The 19,424-nt window shown below is 37.1% G+C and overlaps 1 protein-coding gene across 1 annotated transcript; it reads right to left on the bottom strand.

Annotated features, from left to right (window-relative positions):
* Positions 1-10,961: 10,961 nt before the first annotated feature.
* Positions 10,962-15,517, bottom strand: LOC123947542 (C-type lectin domain family 7 member A-like). The gene is made up of 4 exons (XM_046013845.1): positions 15,436-15,517; positions 14,671-14,822; positions 11,687-11,793; positions 10,962-11,293 (listed from the first exon to the last, which is right to left on the bottom strand). Exons 2-4 carry the CDS (start codon positions 14,749-14,751, stop codon positions 11,164-11,166), a joined length of 318 nt encoding a protein of 105 aa, XP_045869801.1. The 5' UTR covers positions 14,752-14,822; positions 15,436-15,517; the 3' UTR covers positions 10,962-11,163.
* Between the last annotated feature and the right edge of the window lie 3,907 nt (positions 15,518-19,424).

The following is a 19,424-nucleotide window of genomic DNA, read 5'->3' as shown; positions in this document are numbered from 1 at the left end:
TTACAGACAAAAATACATAAATTCAAGTTTGGGTTGTGTCCCTAAAAAGGGAAGGAATACAAAGCCCTTCCCACTACCTCTGGATCTAGAATACTAGACCTTTATTGCCAAAAAAAAAAAAAAAAAAGATGCCGCTTCCAGTCGGTGACGGGAGAAGAATTAGGCACAAACAAGTCAGCTGCAAGAGATTGGGAGCAGTGGGCAACAGTCGAAAAGACTGCAGCCACGAGCAACTCCACAGTCTCACTTTTATTAGATAGAAACAATAGCCAACAGAAGAATCGATGAGGGTCAAACGTTAGTCACACGTCTTGTGGACAAGCAAGGAGGAGGATAAAGTTTATAGTTAAACAAGCACATTCAAAGGACTCATCTAAAAAACAATGGGTGCTTCTGGGAAGAGAAAGGAGCAGTAACAGAAAAGGGAAGCAGGCGGTATTTCGTTCCACCCTGAGCTGACCTAGCAGGCGGTGTTCCGCCCTAGGCAAGCTGGGCATTCCCCGCTGCCCGGCTTCTGTGAAAGGGCGGCCTTCCACCCTGAGCGAGCCAGGCATCTCCAGCTGTCCAGCTTCACGGTCGTATATCGTCCTTCTCCTCAAAGACCTGTTGCCAGTATATGTTTTTCTTAAGGCCATATCTGAATGTGCTTGGCAACTAGTAAAATCCTCCAGGGACTATAGTTTAAGTAACAAATTGTTCCGAGGGGCAGTAGCAAAAAGGAAAGAAAGAAAGAAAAAGAAATATTTGTCAAAACACTTTTGAGAAAGGACAAAGTAGGAGAATTCACATTACCTTGCTAGAAGATGTATATAAAGACACAGTAATCAAGATATTGGTGAAAGAAAATAGATATTCAGATAAATGGGACACGATAAAGAATTTAGAAAGAGATTCACACGTAAATGGTCAATTGATTTTTGACAAAAGCGCCCTATATTTCAATAGAAGAAAAGTTCTTTCAAAGAGTGATGTTCAACCTCTTTGACCTGAGCCACAACAACTTCTTCCTAGAAACATTGCCAAAGGCAAGGCAAGCAAGGGCAAAAATGAACTATTGGGTCTTCATCAAGATCAAAACTTTTGCACAGCAAAGGCAAGTCAACAAAACCAAAAGACAACTGACAGAATGGGAGAAGATATTTGCAAATGACATATCAGATAAAGGGCTAGTATCCAAAATCTTCAAAGAACTTATCAAACTCAACACCCAAAGAACAAATAATCCAATCAAGAAATGGGCAGAAAACATGAACAGACATTTCTGTAAAGAAAACATCCACATGGCCAACAGACACATGAAAAAGTGCTCAACTTCACTCAGCATCAGGGAAATACAAATCAAAACCACAGTGAGATACCACTTCACACCAGTCAGAATGGCAAAATTAACAAGTCAGGAAAGGACAGATGTTGGCAAGGATGCGGAGAAAGGGGTATCCTCTTACACTGTTGGTAGGAATGTAAGCTGGTGCAGCCACCCTGGAAAACAGTATGGAGGTTCCTCACAAGTTGAAAATAGAGCTACCCTACAATCCAGTAATTTCACTACTGGGTATTTACTCTAAAGATACAAATGTAGTGATCCGAAGGGGCTCCTGCACCTGAATATTTATAGCAGCAATGTCTGCAGTAGCCAAACTGTGGAAAGAACCTAGGTGTCCATCAACAGATAAATGGATACAGAAGAGGTGGTATATATATGCAATGGAATACTATGTAGCCCCCAAAACTCCCTGAAATCTTGCCATTTGCAATGACATGGATGGAACTAGAGGGTGCTATGCTAAGCGAAATGAGTCAATCAGGGAAAGAAAATTGTCACATGATCTCTCTGATATGAGGAATTTGTGAGGAAGGATGGTGGTTTGTGGGGGGAAAGGAGGGAAAAACGAAACAAGATGGGACCAGGGAAGGAGACAAACCATAAGAGACTCTTAATCTCAAGAAACAAACTGAGGGCTGCTGAGGGGTGAAGGGATAGGATGGCTGGGTGATGGACATTGAAGAGGGTATGTGCTATGGTGAATGCTGTGAATTGTGTAAGACTGATGATTCACAGACCTGTACCCCTGAAACAAATAATACATTATATGTTAATAAAAAAAGAGCGATGCTGGAATAATTAGACATTTATATGCAAAAACTTTAAAAAAGGGAACTCAATCCATACTTTGTACCACATACAAAAATTGACTTGGAGTCTACAGGGAGGGTTAAGATGGTAGAAGAATAGGGCAACCTTAAGTTTGCCTCTCCAAATCATTCTGAACACCCCCCAAATTGATCAGAGGTCGTAGAGGACAAAGTTGCATGTCTACAAGCAAAAATCATAATACATAGAGGTAGGAGCTGAGGAGAACTGATTTGGTGGGAGAAAGAGCCACAGTGCAGCAGAGTGGCAGGAGCCCTGATCACAGAAAGAGGAGTGAGAATGAATGAGAGAGAGAGAGAGAGAGAGAGAATGGGTAAAAGTGAAAAAATGTGCAAGGGAATACATAAGAAAACTGTTCCCCCAAATTATTGACTGGAAAAACAAAAGGCTTAAATACTGCCAGTTTTTTGTAAACAGCGGAGTGCAGAGTCTGAAGATTCAGAGGTCAGCATCGTTGTCAGGGTTCTGCCTGGTGGTGCTCCTGTGCTGAAGGAGGGCGACACCTGTGAGCAGGCAGCACAGTCTGAGGATCCCCTGGGTGGCATGGGGTGAGACAGTTCCTCTGCTTGGAGTGCTTTTGGTAGAGGGGATATGGCTTCTCTGCAGGCAAATAATCCTGTGGCACCATTGGCAGGCTCGTTTGCCAACACAGGAACAAAGCCGGTGAGTACGGGAAACCCTGGTGCCAGTTGCAGGCTGCAATTTACCATAAACTCTGAACCGCTGCACCATCATGTGACTGTTTCCTAGGACAGGCCACACCAGCTACAATGCAGCCAGACCCTCCTCCAGAGGTTCAGCACAGTCTGTGCTTTGCCAGGGTCTCTGAAGTGTTGGGCTTTGAAACCCAGCCATGCCTGAGATCAAACACAGGAGTGCCACGTGGCCTGGCAGGCAGATAGCTTGGGCAAAGACAGGGTGAGCATGGGGATCTGACAGAAGCTGGGGACACAGAGCGGCTATTGTTTTCTCCTCTGAGAGAGCTTCCTGAAGATGGTGGGCAGGAACTCCCTATTCCAGAAAGGAGAGCAAGGAAAGGTATTTTCTCCCCTTGCCCACAAGTAGCAATGCCTCAGTAAGAGAAAAACTGCTCCACCAAGTGAAGACTGGAGGTATTTACATGAAGCCCTGCCTGCAGGCAGGTATCCCTAGGGCAAGTTGGCCTGAAAATCAGAGCAGCTGGCTCCTCCCTCAGAAGAACAGCAGTGAGGCGCCTGGGTGGCTCAGTGGGTTAATGCCTCTGCCTTTGGCTCAGATCATGATCTCAGGGTCCTAGGATCGAACCGCACATCTGGCTCTCTGCTAATCAGGGATCCTGCTTCCCCCTCTCTCTGTCTCTGTCTGCCTCTCTGACTACTTGTGATCTCTGTCTGTCAAATAAATAAATAACATCTTCAAAAAAATAAAATAAGGGGGAAAAAACTGTCAATTAAAAAAAAAAGAAGAAGAACAGCTGGAACCCTCCATAGGCACCAAATCAGTCATCGCGTCCTGCAAAAATTGAGCTCCAGCATAAAGAGGATCTAGGTTTCTTTGGGTTTTTAATTTTTTTTTTTTTTTGCATATAGGAAGGGCAAATTTTAAATTTTATTTATTTTATTTTATTTTTTAAAAGTACATTTATTTATTTTTTTCTTTTTTCCATCACACTTCTCTTAAAGCAGACCAAAACACACCTAGGATCTAGTTTTCTTCCTTTATTTATTTTTTTAAATTTTAATTTGATTTAATTTAATTTACTCTTTTTTTTTTTTTTAACCTCCAAAGTGACCAGACAGAGGAATTCACCCCAAGGGAAATAACAGGAAGAATTGACAGCCAAGGATCTAGTCAATACAGATATAACAAGAATTTGAAACAACAATTTTAAGGATAATAGCTGGGCTTCGGAAAAAAAAAAGCGTAAAAGACGCTAGAGAATCCCTTAATGCAGAGAAAAAAAAAAGAATTAAAATCTAGTCAGGCTGAAATAAAAAATGCTATCCAAAGATGCAAACCCAAATGGATGCCAAACAGCAAGGATGGATGAAAGAAAGCAATCAGTGACATAGAAGGTAAAATTATGGAAAATAATAAAACTGGAAAGAAGAGGAAAGGTAATGGACCATGAAGGTAGACTTAGTGACTTATTAAGAACTCAGTGACTTATTAAAATGTAATAACACTCATATTGTAGGAGTCCCAGAAAATGAAGAGAGAGAAAATGAGCAGAAGGTTTACTTGAGCAAACTATCACTGAAAACTTCTCTAATCTAGAGAAGGGCATGGTCATCAAAATCCAAGTGCAGAGTACTCCCATTAAATTTAATAAAAGCCAGCCATCGCCAAGGCATATCAGCCAAACTCACCAGATATAGAGACAAGGAAAGAATCCTAGAAGAAAGGGGAATAAAAGAAGTCCTTAACCTACAAGAGAAGACAGTTCAGGTTTGCAGTACACCTGTCCTCAAAACGGATAAAAAAATGAAGATCCATCTATATGCTCCCTACAAAAGACTCATTTTATTTAATTTTTAAATATTTTAAAGTTTTATAAAAGATATATTTATTTCAGAGTGAGAGAATGCACAAGAGTTGGGGGAGGGGCAGGGAGAGAGGAAGACAAGCAGCCTTCCTGCTGAGTGGGGAGCCTCACCCGGGGCTCGATCCCAGGACCCTGTAATCATGACCTGAGCCAAAACCAAGAGTTGGACACTTAACGGACTAAGCCACTTAAGTGCCCCACAAAAGATTCATTTTAGAACTAAACACACCTGCAGATTGAAAATGAGAAGATGGAGAACCATGTATCATGCTAATGGATGTCAAAAGAAAGCCAGTGTACTTATATAAAAAAATAGATTTTAAAAACAGACAGTAAAAAGAGATGAAGAAGGATATTCTATATAGTTAAGGGTCTTTCCCTTAAGATCCAACAATTGTAAATATTTATGCCCCTGACTTGGGAGCACAAAAATATAAAAAAAATTGATAACAAAAGTAAAGAAACTGATAATAATATAATAAAAGTAGGTTACTTTAACATCCCACTTACATCAATGAACATCTAAGCAGAAAATCAACAAGGAAACAATGGCTTGAATGACACACATTGGACCACATGGACTTAATACGTATATTGAGAACATTTTAACCTAAAGTAGCAGAATACACATTCTTTTTGAGTGCACATGGAACATTCTCCAGAATAGACCACATACTGTGTCATAAATTAGCCCTCAACAGGTACAAAAAGATTAAGATCATACCATGCATATTTTTAGATGACACGCTATGAAACTTGAAGTCAATCACAGAAAAAAAATTTGGAAAACCCACAAATACATGGAGTTTAAAGAACATCCTACTAGGGACAACTGGGTGGCTCAGTGGGTTAAAGCCTCTGCCTTCAGCTCCGGTCATGATCCTAGGGTCCTGGGATCAAGCCCCACATGAGGCTCTCTGCTCAGAGGGGAGCCTGCTTCCTCCTCTCTCTGCCTGCCTCTCTGCCTACTTGTGATCTTTCTCTCTGTCAAATAAATAAATCAAATCTTTAAAAAAAAAAAGAACATCCTACTAAAGAACGAGTGGGTCAAACAGGAAATTAGAGATGAAATAAGAGATACATGGAAACAAGTGAAAATGAAAACAAGACATTCCAAAACCTTTAGGATGCAGCGAGGGCAGTCCTAAGAGGGAAGTATATTGCAATACAGAGGCCTACCTCAAGAAGCAAGAAAAGTCTCAAGTGCCAGTCTAACCTTACACCTGAAGGAGCTAGAAAAGTAACTGGAAATAAAGGCTAAAGCCTGTAGGATAAGGGAAATAATAAATACTAGAGCAAAAATAAATGAGAGAGAAATGTAAAAATCAGTAGAACAGATAAAAGTTACAGCTGGTTCTTTGAGAGAATTAATAAAATTGATATACCCCTATCCAGACTTAACAAAAAGAAAAGAGAAAAGAACCCAAATAAACAAAATCATGAATGAAAGGGGAAAGATCTCAACCAATAACACAGAAGTACAAACAATTATGAGAGAATATTTTGGGGTGCCTGGGTGGCTCAGTGGTTTGAGGCCTCTGCCTTCTGCTCAGGTCATGATCCCGGGGTCCTGGGATTGAGCCCAGCATCGGGCTCCCTGCTTAAGTGGGGAGCCTGCTTCCCCCTGTCTCTCTGCCTGCCTCTCTGCCTACTTGTGATCTCTGTCTGTCAAATGGATAAATAAAATCTTTAAAGAGAGAATATTTTGAGCAACAAATTAGGCTATCTGAAAGAAATGGACAAAGTACTACAAACATACAAACTACCAAAACCGAAACAAGAAGATGTACAAAATTAGAACAGACTCATAACTACTGAAGAAATTGAGTTGGTAATCAAAAGTCTCCCAAACAAACAACAGTTCAAGGTTAAATGTTTTTCTAGGGAAATTCTAGTGGACATTTAGAGAAGAGTTAATACCTATTCTTCTGAAATTGTTCAAAAAATTAGAAATGGAAGGAAACTTCCAAACTCATACTATGAGGTCAGCATTACCTTGACCAAACCAAACAAAGACCCCAATAAAAACTATAATTAGAGATCAATATCCCTGATAGACATGGATGGAAAAATTCTCAACACAATACTAGCTAATTGAATTCAACACTTCATTAAAGGAATTATTCACCACAATTAAGTAGGATTTATTTTTGGACTGCAGGGCTGCTTCAGTTTTCACAACGCAATCAATTTGATACACCACATTAATAAAAGAAAGGATAAGAACCATATAACCCTCTAATTAGATGCAGAAAAAGCATTTGACAAAATACAGCATCCATGCTTGACAAGAACCCTCAACAAGGTAGTGATAGATGGAACATACCTCAATATCATAAAGGTCATATATGAGAGACCCACAGCTAATATCATCTTCAATGGGAAAAAACTGAGAGCCCTTCCCCTATGGTCAGGAACAAGACAGAATGTCCACTCTCACCATTACTGTTTAACATAGTACTGGAAGTTCTAGCCTCAGCAATCAAAAAGAAATAAAAGGTATCCAAATCAGCAAAAAAGTCAAACATTCACTTTTTGCAGACAATGTGATACTCTATGGAAAACCCAAAAGCCTGCACCAAAAAGTTGCTAGAACTGATATATGAGCTCAATGAAGTAGTAGGATATAAAATCAACATACAGAAATCTAGTGCAATTCTATACACTGATAACAAAACAGCAGGAAAAAATTGATGAATTGATCCCATTTACAATTGCACCCCCAAAACACAAGATACCTAGGAATAAACCTAACCAAATGTGCAAAAGATCTGTACTCTGAAAACTATAGAACACTTATGAAAGAAATTGAAGAGGACACAAGGAAATGGAAAAACATTCCATGTTCATGGATTATAAGAACTAACAGTGTTAAAATGTCTATACTACCCAAAGCAATCTACACATTTAATGCAATCCCTATCAAAACACAACCAGCCTTTTTCACATAGCTAAAACAAATAATCCTAAATTTGTATGGAGCCAGAAAAGACCATGAATAGCCAAATCAATTTTGAAACAGAAAAACGAAACAAAACTGGAGACAACACAAATCTGGACTTCAGGCTATATTACAAAGCTCTAGTCATCAAGACCACATCAAGTACGACACTGGCACAAAAACAGATATAGAGATCCATGGAACAGAATACAAAACCAAGAAATGAACCCACAACTATGTGGACAATTAATCTTTGACAGAACAGGAGAGTATCCAGTGGACAAAAGACCATCTCTTCAACAAATGGTGTTGGGAAAACTGGATGGCAAACATGCAGAAGAATGAAACTTGACTACTTTCTCATACCATACACAAAAGGAAATTCAAAGGGGATGAAAGACGTCAATGTGAGATAGGAAACCATTAAAACTTTAGAGGAGAACATGGGCAGCAACCTCTTTGACTTTAGCCACGGCAACTTCTTACTGGACATGTCACCAGAGGCAAGGGAAACAAAAGCAAAACATATGATTGGGACTTCATTAAGAGAAGAAGCTTCCACACAGCAAAGGAAACAATCAACAAAACTAAAAGGCAGTCTATGGAAGAGGAGAAGATATTTGCAAGTGCCATAGCTGATAAAGGGTTAGTATCCAAAATCTATAAAGAACACAACTCTGAGAAACAAACTGAGGGTTTGGAGGGGAGGGTGGTGGGAGGTTGGGTGAACCTGGTGGTGGTTATTATGGAGGGCACATATTGCATGGAACACTGTGTGTAGTGCATAAACAATGAATTATGGAGCATGGAAAAGAAATAAAATAAATAAAAAAATTTTTAAAAAGAACTTATTAAATCCACACCAAAAACCAAATCATCTAGGCAAAAAATGGGCAGAAAGCATGAATAGACATTATTCCACAGAAGACTTCCCAATGGCCAACAGACACATGAAAAGATGCTCAACGTCACTCATCATCAAGGAAGTACAAATTATAGCCATGGTGAGATACCACCTCATATCTGTCAGGATGGCTAAAATTAACAATAAAAGAAAAAAAAACCACAACAGGTGTTGCAAGAATGTGGGGAAGAGGATCCCTCTTGCGCTGTTGGTTGGAATGCAAACTGGTGCAGCCACTCTGCAAAACGTTATGGAGGTTTCCTCAAAAAGTTAAAAATAAAACTACCACACAACCTAGCAATTGCACTACTAGGTATTTACACAAAGAATACAAAAACATGGATTTGAAAGAATACATGCACCCCAATATTTACAATGGCATTACAACAATAGTGAAATTATGGAAGGAGCCCAAATATCCATTGACTCATGAATGGCTAAAGAAAATGTGGTATACAGATACAAGGGAATATTACACAGCTATCACAAGAATGAAATCTTGCCATTTGCAATGATGTGGATGGAGCTAGAGTGTATTATGGTAAGCAAAATAAGCCAGTCAGAGAAAGACAACACTTCAACTGTTTTCATATGATTTCACTGACATGTTGAATTTAAGAAACAAAACATATGAACATATAGGAAGGGGGAAAACAAACCAAATAAAAAGAGAGAGAAACCAGGAGAGGCTCTAATGATAGAGAACAAAGCAGGGGTGGATGGAGGGAAATGGGTAAGGGATGGGTTATGTCAGAGTTGCATATTGAAAAGGGCACTTGTGATGGGCGCTAGTTGTTGTATGTACGTGACGAATCACTGAATTACACTCTTGAAATCAGTATTGCACTGTACATTAACTAGCTAGAAGTTTTTAAAAAAATTAAAAAAAATGGAATCTAGAATTCAATGTAAACTTATAGCTTCTCGAAGACTGCATGGGAGAGATATTTTCAACCTCAAGTTAATTAAACATTTCTTAGGGAAAAAAAAACCTTCAGAAATCATGAATTTAAAAAATTATTATACTTTATCAAATTGGAAAGTTCTGCCCTTCTAAAGTTCCCAAATCTTCTAAAGATAATGATACGAGAATGAAAGATAAGAATAGAGACAAACTGTGGGTTGCAGTAGGGGAGGTGGGCAGGTGGGGCATGGATTGAATAGGTGATGGGGATTATGGAGGGCACCTGTGGTAAGCCCTGGGCATTGTAGGTAAGTTATAAATCACTCAAATCTCTACCTGGAACTAAATAAAATAAGATAAAATGAAACAAATTAATTAATTGGTATATCTAAAAAAATGCACTATGTAAACATTTTTAAGAACATGTTCTCAATTGAGGATAAAAACTATATTTCACATTTGTAATGCTAGGAACAAAGTGCAAGTTACTACTCATTTGTCAGAAACTATAAATCCAAGTTTTCCTGCTCTCCTTCCCAAAAGAAAAAGAATAATAAGAAAACAAACAGCCAAATAAAAGTAGGCAAAAATTTGAATCAACACTTTCTCATAAAAGAAACAAATTGAGGGTTGCTGGAGGGAGGTGGGGAGCAATAGGGTGGCTGGGTGATGGACATTGGGTAGGGTATGTGCTATGGCAAATACTGTGAATTGTGTAAGACTGATGATTCACAGACATGTAACAAATAATACATTATATGTTAATAAAAAAAGAAAAAAAACACATGGTTGACACAAAACACATTGAAAATATGGTTAGAATTTTTTATTCATTAGGAAAATACTAAAAGCACATTTAATTATAGTACACTCTTATGAAAATGGCTTTAAAATCTAGAGTACTAAATGTTGGAGGGATGCAAACAATGGAACTTTCATACACTGTGGATGGAAATGCAAAGTGATATACGCACCTTGCAAAAGCAGCTTGTAGTTTACCCATGGATAAAGAAATTAAGACCCAGAAGTTTAAACTTGCAAGAGAGCACATAGCTAACTCAAACTCGGATCTAATTCAAGATACTGTTTGCTTTCCAGGATACCACATTGTCCTTCTCTTGAAAAGTAAGGAATCAAATAGAAAGGCATACACAATTTTTCTGAATAGTAATAGTTTTAATTACTTTTGGCACTGGATTCCAAACAAAATATGCATGATAGTGATCGAAGTTTTGCAGGATTACTTCCTTAATTTGTTTGAGTTACAGAAATAAACTATAGAGATACTTGTTTTTTAGTCTTTATCAGAAGAACTGATATTCTCTTACTCCACCAAACTGTGCCCATAACATGGCAGTCTCTATGTGAAAAGGAGAGGTGGAGGGACCGATGTACCTCATTCTTGTGCACCCAGTACTCCAATGTCATATCAGTTAAAAACTGAAATGTGGGTACAGCCCATGGACTCTGAAAAACAACCTGAGGGTTTTGAAGGGGCGGGGGTGGGAGATTGGGGGAACCAGGTTGTGGGTAATAGGGAGGGCACGTATTGCATGTAGCATTGGGTGTTGTGCAAAAACAATGAATACTGTTACGCTGAAAAAAATAAATAAATTTAAAAAAATAAAAAAAAAAGAGCAAAGATACTCTGAAATGAGAGGGAAGATTAGGACTTTCAAGAGTCTGGGTCTTTATAAGAAAAAAATATTGTATTTGTCTTCTGTTGTTGTTCCTATTATCAGGTGGCCATAGAATTAATTTTCTTCGCACAAATAGAATGCATGAGTCTGGAACAGTCAGAAGGAGCTATCTGCTTTGCAGCCAGGCTTGCACATTTTCCAGCCTTTAACCCTTTCCATTCAATTGACCTGAAACAGGAGCATATAAATGATGTAAAAAATTTCATAAATGCAGACATAATAGAAAATATTGGTCCAAAACTAAGGTGGTATGTTTTTTCTTTCCTTATAGAAACTCAACCTTTGTGCCCTAGGCTATCCCAGAGAGTGATTTATAAAGAAGACAGGCATGCAGTCAGAAAGCCTCTCTCTCTACAGAGTCCTTTTCTGAGCTTAAGTCCTTTGGAGGTGTGCGTGGAGTTGGTGTGTTTGTGTGTGCATGTGTGTGTGTTTGTGCACACATGTATGTATGTATATGCCTATATACATATGTGTGCATGTTTTTCCTCTATACTTTTAGGAATGCAAATCCCTGTGTGTGATTATAGAAATTACTAGTTAGTATCTATTTTGGAACCTTACATTTTGTGGAAGGGTAATGAGTTATCTTCCCATGTCCAGGTACTTTGGATTCCTTTACGGGACAGTCCAATCCAAGTGAAATAGGACACCTGATTTTGAATGAAGTTCTGTAAAACAACGAACTCATTTTGTGAGAAAAAAATCTTTTTAAGTTTCTGAAATTAAGTAATAATCTTGTTAATATTATTTTGTAATTGTGAATAACAAGAAGCATATAATTAATTTCATCCTGATTCTATTTAAATTATAAAATAATGGATTTTGATTATTGATATTTTATTAAAAACAGAGGCATGATTGAGACATAAAATAAGGGTCTTTTAGTTTAACTATGTTTATTTCTTAATTTCCTTTCAGAACTCATTCCTGCAGCTCAAAGATGATTTCTTAGCAAAGTCTGGTTTTTGCCTTGGAGGGCAGGTATGATAGCTCTAAGATTACTACCAATGTTGTTTTATATATTTGTTCCATATGCACTGTGTTTATTTCTTACAAAATGGTCATCTTGAGGAAAGGGTCCTGATCCCATCAGATCAGGTGTTTGTATAGCTTGGTATACTTGCTAAGTATAAAATATCGATATTCATCTTATACTTTAATTTTTACAAAGCATCTGCACATATATTATTTTACCTGATCTTCCTAAATATGTTGGAAAGAAAATACAGTCAGCTTTTTTTGGGGGGGAGGACACTCAGGATAGTTTATTTATTTGAGTATAGTTGACACACAATTATTAATTTCAGGTGCAGAGTAAGTATAGTGGTTCAACTTTATAAGTTACTGTTCTGCTCACCACAAGTGCAGGTACAATGACAGCGAGTTTTATTACCTACTTCCTGCCATTTTCAAGTGGGGAGGCTGATGCTCTAATTCATTTAGTTACACAAAATAACATGTGAAAGAGAGTTAAATTCATGGTTTCTTTTTTTTTTTTTTTAAGATTTTATTTATTTATTTGAGAGAGAGACACACTGTGAAAGAGGAAACACAAGCAGGGGGAGTAGCAGGAAGGAGAGGGAGAAGCAGGCTTCCTGCTAAGCACGGAGCCTGATGGGGGCTCAATCCCAGGATGCTGGGATCATGACCTGAGCCTAATGCTTAATGACTTAGCCAGGCTAAATCATTAGCATCACTTAATGCTAATGATGCTTAATGACTGAGCCACCCAGGCACCCTAAATTTATGGTTTCTGAGTATACTTTCTGTTTCTCCATTCTGCTTTAATTTTCACCCTTAGTTTTTATTCCTTAGTTTTATTCCTACCCCTCGAGAAAATGAGGAAGGCTTAGTCACTCTACCCAGAGATGTGAGCATCTGAACATCAGCTGTGACACTTGACTTCAGGGTTTCTCCATATGGCTTTATTTATCAATGAAGATAAACTGAAGGAAAAATTAAGGCTTCTAAACCTGACACTCATACTTGGACTCTCTGTATACCCATGCAGCCCAAGTTAAGATTTCTTATGTTGAACCATGCGTCACCTGTGGGTAAACCAATAGAGGATAACTGAGTACATCTTTCACAATGTTCTGAAATTTCTGTAAGTCTATAGGAAGGCTGAAGGTAAACAAATTCAGTTAAGGTAGAGACACTCATAGGAAGAGCCAAAGTTCCACAAGCTAACCTTCTCATCTCTTTTCCTGTGCTTCTGTATTAGTGCTGGGTGGTATAAGTACAGTTACATAATATTTCTAAAAATGTGGTCACTTTCCATGTGTATTGTATAGTTCTCATCTAAGAAGATTATAAGGTATTTTCTCACCTCAATATGATTATTAATTTATGCTGAACAGATTTCACACTCATTCCCTTATCTGGCTACATTCACTATATTTTTATATAAATTCTTTACCTTGTCTGTAAAGAAATTAGGATTTTAAAAATTAATTGTATTAACAATAACAACAGAACAACTGCAGTTTTCTTTTTTTTAAATCTGAGATATAGGTGGTCATATAAGATTATATTAATTTCAGGTGTACAACATAATGTTGTACATAAGTAGCAGAGGAGGTGAACCATGAGAGACTATGGAAACAACCTGAAGGTCTTGAAGGGGTGGGGGGTGGGAGGTTGGGGGAACAAGGTGGTGTGTATTAGGGAGGGCACGTATTGCATGGAGCACGGGGTGTGGTGAAAAAACAATGAATATTGTTATGCTGAAAAGAAATACTTGAATGTAATGAGAAATGATCACAATAAATCTAGTCAACCTCTTCACCACACATGCAATTTTGTATTGGAGTAAAAAGGAGATTAATTCAGACTCTGCAAATGTTTTCTTTGTGGATTTCAAGTTTGCTTGGTTTTACTGATGGTTTTTATGGTCATATTTTTTATAGCTATTTCAGAGCTGTTGAACATAGGTGGATAATTGGACTAGTACAGAGAACTGAGTGATTCTTACTATTAATCTATCTTTGGTAGGATATTAAAAGATTACCCTCATCTGAGACTATTAACATATTAATTTTTTAGAAATAATGGTGAATTATTTCTATATTCAAAGCAAGACATAATGGTAAGTATTATAAAACATTCATTTCAGTTCTTTGGAAGCTAACATGAATTGAAATGTTATATGAGTTGGGATGAACTGATCTTCAATTTAAATTCATATAGAGATTTTTTCTTTTACCTCCAGCTTTACCTTTACCTTTATGATTTACTCTTAGGAGACATAAAGGTATTTGTGATAAAACAATATATTTTAAAGATAAATATTTTCTAGTTGCTTCATGTTTGACTTTATATTTGATATACTGTGGAAGCTCTAATAGTGGATGAATTAGACAAGTTAAATGAAATTCTAATCTCATTTCAGTTGGTGTGTCTGACTTCAACATGGATCTGTCTTCAACTGTCTGGATCTGAGTCAGCCTTTGAAGCACTCAAATATTACTGAGCATTAAGGTTTAGCAAACAACTATAGGTTAGACAAATACAATGTGAGGTAGAAAACAGAAAATGTACATCACCAGTTCCTTTTCATCTTCTATTTTAACAAGCTTGGAGCCCATTGTCTTGCACAAGTTCCTACTGTCTTCAAAGTTCTTCATTTCACTTGAAAAATGATAGCATTTATCTTCACAACATGACCATTGAGTTTTACATGTGCCATACTTGTTTCCTTGAAAACAAAAGATATGCCCCAGAGACAACTCAGTGTTGTCCCTGAGATGCACATCTGGTTTGAGAGATCGAGTCCTAGTTATTTGAAGGACACTTATTTATTTTATAAGACTGATGCTCTCCATTTCTGCTTTCTGAAAAGAGCCAGGAAGAGGGTCACATTATTTATGTATATCCAAAAATCTCTAGGAAAAGGACCCTACTGAAAGGACTCTATGGTGGAAAGTGGCTTCTTTGTTTTCTCAAGATGAGGAAAATCTGTAGGTACAGAGTTGATCTTAACTTAGTACTTGACTATGTTCCAGTGTGTTCCAGTATTAAAGGGCATAAAAATGATTAGTAAAGGAAAAAAAAGAAAATATGATAAAAGAAATCTTTGGGGATGTTTGTAGAAAAATATTATTTTGAAAGGTGGTGATATAAAATACAAAATATCATTCTTCCAGAAAAATCTAAGCTCTGGGAAAGACTGATTTCTTTTGCAATTATATAACAATGAAAATGGGACTCTATAAAAAGTCTGTAAGAAAGTCCAATTTGATCAGAGCAGCAGGATATTGCCAGGGAAACAGTAGAAACCTGTAGGTCTCAGTCAATCCATACCTGCATACCTGTGTTAAGTGGAGATTCTCTGAAAGTCGTAGTTTTAAATGTGGATTTGTCTTCTTGTGTTATATTGTCCAGCAAAAGAGTCTGTGGTTGGCTTATCTTCTGACCCTGAAAAACTTAAGTCTACATCATTAGCTTGAAGGATTCAACATGGGACTGAATAAATGGCATAATTTAAATTTTAATATATTAGTCAATGTCCATGAGTAAGGACCATTTTTTAAAAAATATTTTATTTATTTGACAGAGAGAAATCACAACTAGGCAGAGAGGCAGACAGAGAGAGAGGAAGAAGCAGGCTCCCTGCAGAACAGAGAGCCCGATGCGGGGCTCGATCCCAGGACCCTGGGATCATGACCTGAGCCGAAGGCAGAGGCTTTAACCAACTGAGCCACCCAGGCGCCCCGAGTAAGGACCATTTTTATTCCTGTTGTTTTTAGGCCTCTCTTCTCCACGTATGATTTACACACTTATACCCCATTTGTGGAAAATCCATAAACTGATGACAAGACATCTTACTCGACCTTGATAATACAACAATAAGAAATGCAAAGCTTCTGGCTTCAAGGAACTCACTGTAATGGGGAGAGCATGAAATTATAGGACTATGTGGTGGGTGATAGAGCAAAGGTAATGGGAGGTGCTCTTAGAACTCAGAAGAGGGCTGATGGACTAAATATATGTTCTAGAATAGTGTGGCAGGTCAGCAAGACTTCATGTATTAGTATTGACCTTAAAGTTGTTATTTTTCTATGGATGAGAGATAGGAAAGTGGAAAGGATGGATGATAAAATTCTAGATTTGGGTACTCAGTTTTCTAAAATTTAAAAAGGGAGACAACATCGTGTATTAATTTTGTTCAAAGTCAGTCCATCCAGAAGGTACATTGTATATAAGTGATTTTAGGGGAATAAGGCTGTGAAGAAAAACAAAAATCACATCATAAAAAAGATAAAATTTTATATAGATGCTAATTTATTAACACAGGACCTCAGTCTAAACGGTTTTAATTTCCACACCAGTACACTTGTGAAATCAGTAATGTTCAATAGTCTGCTAGTTATTCTTTTATTTTTATTTTTATTTTTTTAAATTTCTTTTCAGCATAACAATATTCATTGTTTTTTCACCACACCCAGTGCTCCATGCAATATGTGCCCTCCCTAATACACACCACCTTGTTCCCCCAACCTCCCACCCCCGCCCCTTCAAGACCCTCAGGTTGTTTCCATAGTCTCTCATGGTTCACCTCCTCTGCTACTTACTCTAATGGCTTTAATTATCATGAAGACTATGTCACTACCCCATTCACTGAAAATCATTGATATAGAATTTGTTTAACTTTTAAAAGCTACTTAACAGTAAAGCCAAATGATCAGATTTTAAATAGCACTTGATTGCTGAGCAAGGGATGAACACAAGTGAAAGATATGGGTATTATGAAAAGTAATTTAGAGGCACAATTGCTTTCCTGAATCTTCCATGCTGCAGTACTACAAACTATAACATTACCAGCTCCATACTGGGCTGTTTGCAATCACCTCAAACTCAAAAGTACTTATACAGCTCAATATCTTTTGCAAAACAGTATAATATCCACTGACCTTTTCTATTTCTTTTCTTGCAAATTACCACTACCCACATAAAAGGACCCCAGAATATGGACTTAAAATGTCATTTATTCTTCTCCTTTATTTCCCACAACTTAACAGCCATAAAATGAAGGCTGAATATTTATTCTTCCTTAAATATCTGCCTTTCTTCCCATCTATTCATTTATAATTCTTCTTTAGGTAAATCAGAGTCTTACTCTTTGTATGAGAAACATTTTCTGAACAGTTCATTTTTCAATCTAACTAAGGAATATCCTTACTATCCTTCTGTGGAAAGTCTGTGATAGAAATCCCCTCAATAGTTAGATGGTTTAATTCTTATTTGTTTTGTGTTTTGATTTTGAAATGATAAAATGATAAAAACAGAATTTGAGTGTTTACTACGTGACACAAATTGTATTTGATAATGAATGAATAATGTTTGTAACAACATAGAATAGTGTTCCTGGATACATGATAAAATTTCTTGATTAATATATTATTTTGTTCAGTGATTATTTTCTTTTAGTTACCCTGTTTCTCACTCTCTCCACAATATAAAAAAGTAATTTCCCAATAGAACCTTTTAAAATATTGATAATGAATTCTTACAACTTTTAAAAAATTTTTATTTGTTTATTGAAATATAGTTGACAAACTAATTTTATAATAGTTTCAGGTGTATACCATAGTGATTTGACAACTCTATTCATTATGCTAGGCTCACCACAAGTGTGTAGCTACCATCTGTCACCATGCAATGCTATTATGATAACAATGAATACATTCCCTATGTTGTATCTTTTGTTACCATGATTTATTTTTTCCATAATTGGAAGCCACTACCTCCCACTCCCTTTTACCCATTTTACTCATCCCTCAACCATCTTCCCCTCTGGTAACCATTAGTTTGTTCTCTGAATTTATGGTCTGTTTTTGGTTTATGTTTGTATGTACTTAAAAAAATTCTACATATAAGAGAAATCATTTGATCCTTTTCTTCTCATCCTGACTTATTCCATTTAGTATAAAACCTCTACATCCATCTGTACTGTTGCAAAAGGCAAGATTTCTTTCTCTTTTATGACTGAATAAAACTCAAAGAGTCTCTTATACACTGTAGGGAGGAACACAAATTGGTGCAGTCATGTGGAAAACGGTATGGAGTTTCCTCAAAAAATAAGAAAAAATAGAAATATCATATGTTCTAATAAATCAAATCCTGCGTATTTACCCAAGAAAAGGAAAACAGGAATTCAAAAAGGTATATATACCCCTGTGTTTCTTCCAGCATTACTGAAAATAACTAAGAAATGGAAGCAACCTCAGAATCTATTGATAGATGAATGGATAAAGATGTGGTGTGTGTATGTAAAATGGAATGTATCTTTTATCAGAATTGTCTTTTAAAGAGAACAGTTGATGTTTTATACGTAGTATTTTACTTATTTTAAGGAGAAATAATATACTTCAAAAATATGTAAATTATTTTAAAGATGTTCCTTTTATAACTTAAATTAAGCACTTTTCTTTCTTTCTTTTTTTTTTTAATTTGACAGACAGAGATCACAAGTAGGAAGAGAGGCAGGCAGAGAGAGAGGAAAGGAAGCAGGCTCCCTGCTGGGCAGAGAGCCAGATGCGATGCGGGGCTCAATCCCAGGACCCTGGGATCATGACCTGAGCCGAAGGCAGAGGCTTTAAACCCACTGAGCCACCCAGGCGCCCCAATTAAGCACTGTTTTAAATCCCAGTCATTTAATTGTTTTTAAATTGAAGTATAATTAACAGAAGTGTTATTTTAGTTTCAGATACATAATATAATAATTCAACAATTCTATACATTAATCATGCTCATCGAGATAAGCATACTTTTAGTCCCCTTCATCTGTTTTACCCCACCCACCTTCTCTCTGGCAACCACCAGTTTGTTCTCTTTTGTTAGTCTTTATTTTCTTTGTTTGTTCGGTTGTTTTGTTTCTTAAATTGTACAGATGAGTGAAATCATATAGTACTTGCCTTTCTCTGACTTATATCACTTAGTGTAATACCCTTTAGGTCCGTCCATGTTGCTGCAAATGGCAAGATCCATTGTTTAACAGCTGAGTATCTTTCCATTGTATACACACCACATCTTTACCCACTCATCATTAGATAGACACTTGAAATAACTGGTATTTTTCTTCCTTGGTTTTAAACTGCTTTTATTTTGATTCTGGTATAGTTAACACACACTGTTGTATTAGTTTTAGGTGCACAATATAGTGATTCAACAATTCCATACATCATCCAGTGCTCATCACAAGTGCCCTCCTTAATCCCCATCACTTATTTAATCCATTCTCTCACTGCTTTCCCTTCTGCTTACCACTGGTTTGTTGTCTTACATTCAAAAGTCTGTT

This window comes from Meles meles, chromosome 7 (genome assembly GCF_922984935.1).
Source record: "Meles meles chromosome 7, mMelMel3.1 paternal haplotype, whole genome shotgun sequence".
Taxonomy (NCBI): Eukaryota; Metazoa; Chordata; class Mammalia; order Carnivora; family Mustelidae; genus Meles; species Meles meles.
The sequence above is the reverse complement of the archived record's forward strand: the minus strand, read 5'-3'. Positions and strand labels throughout refer to the sequence as shown.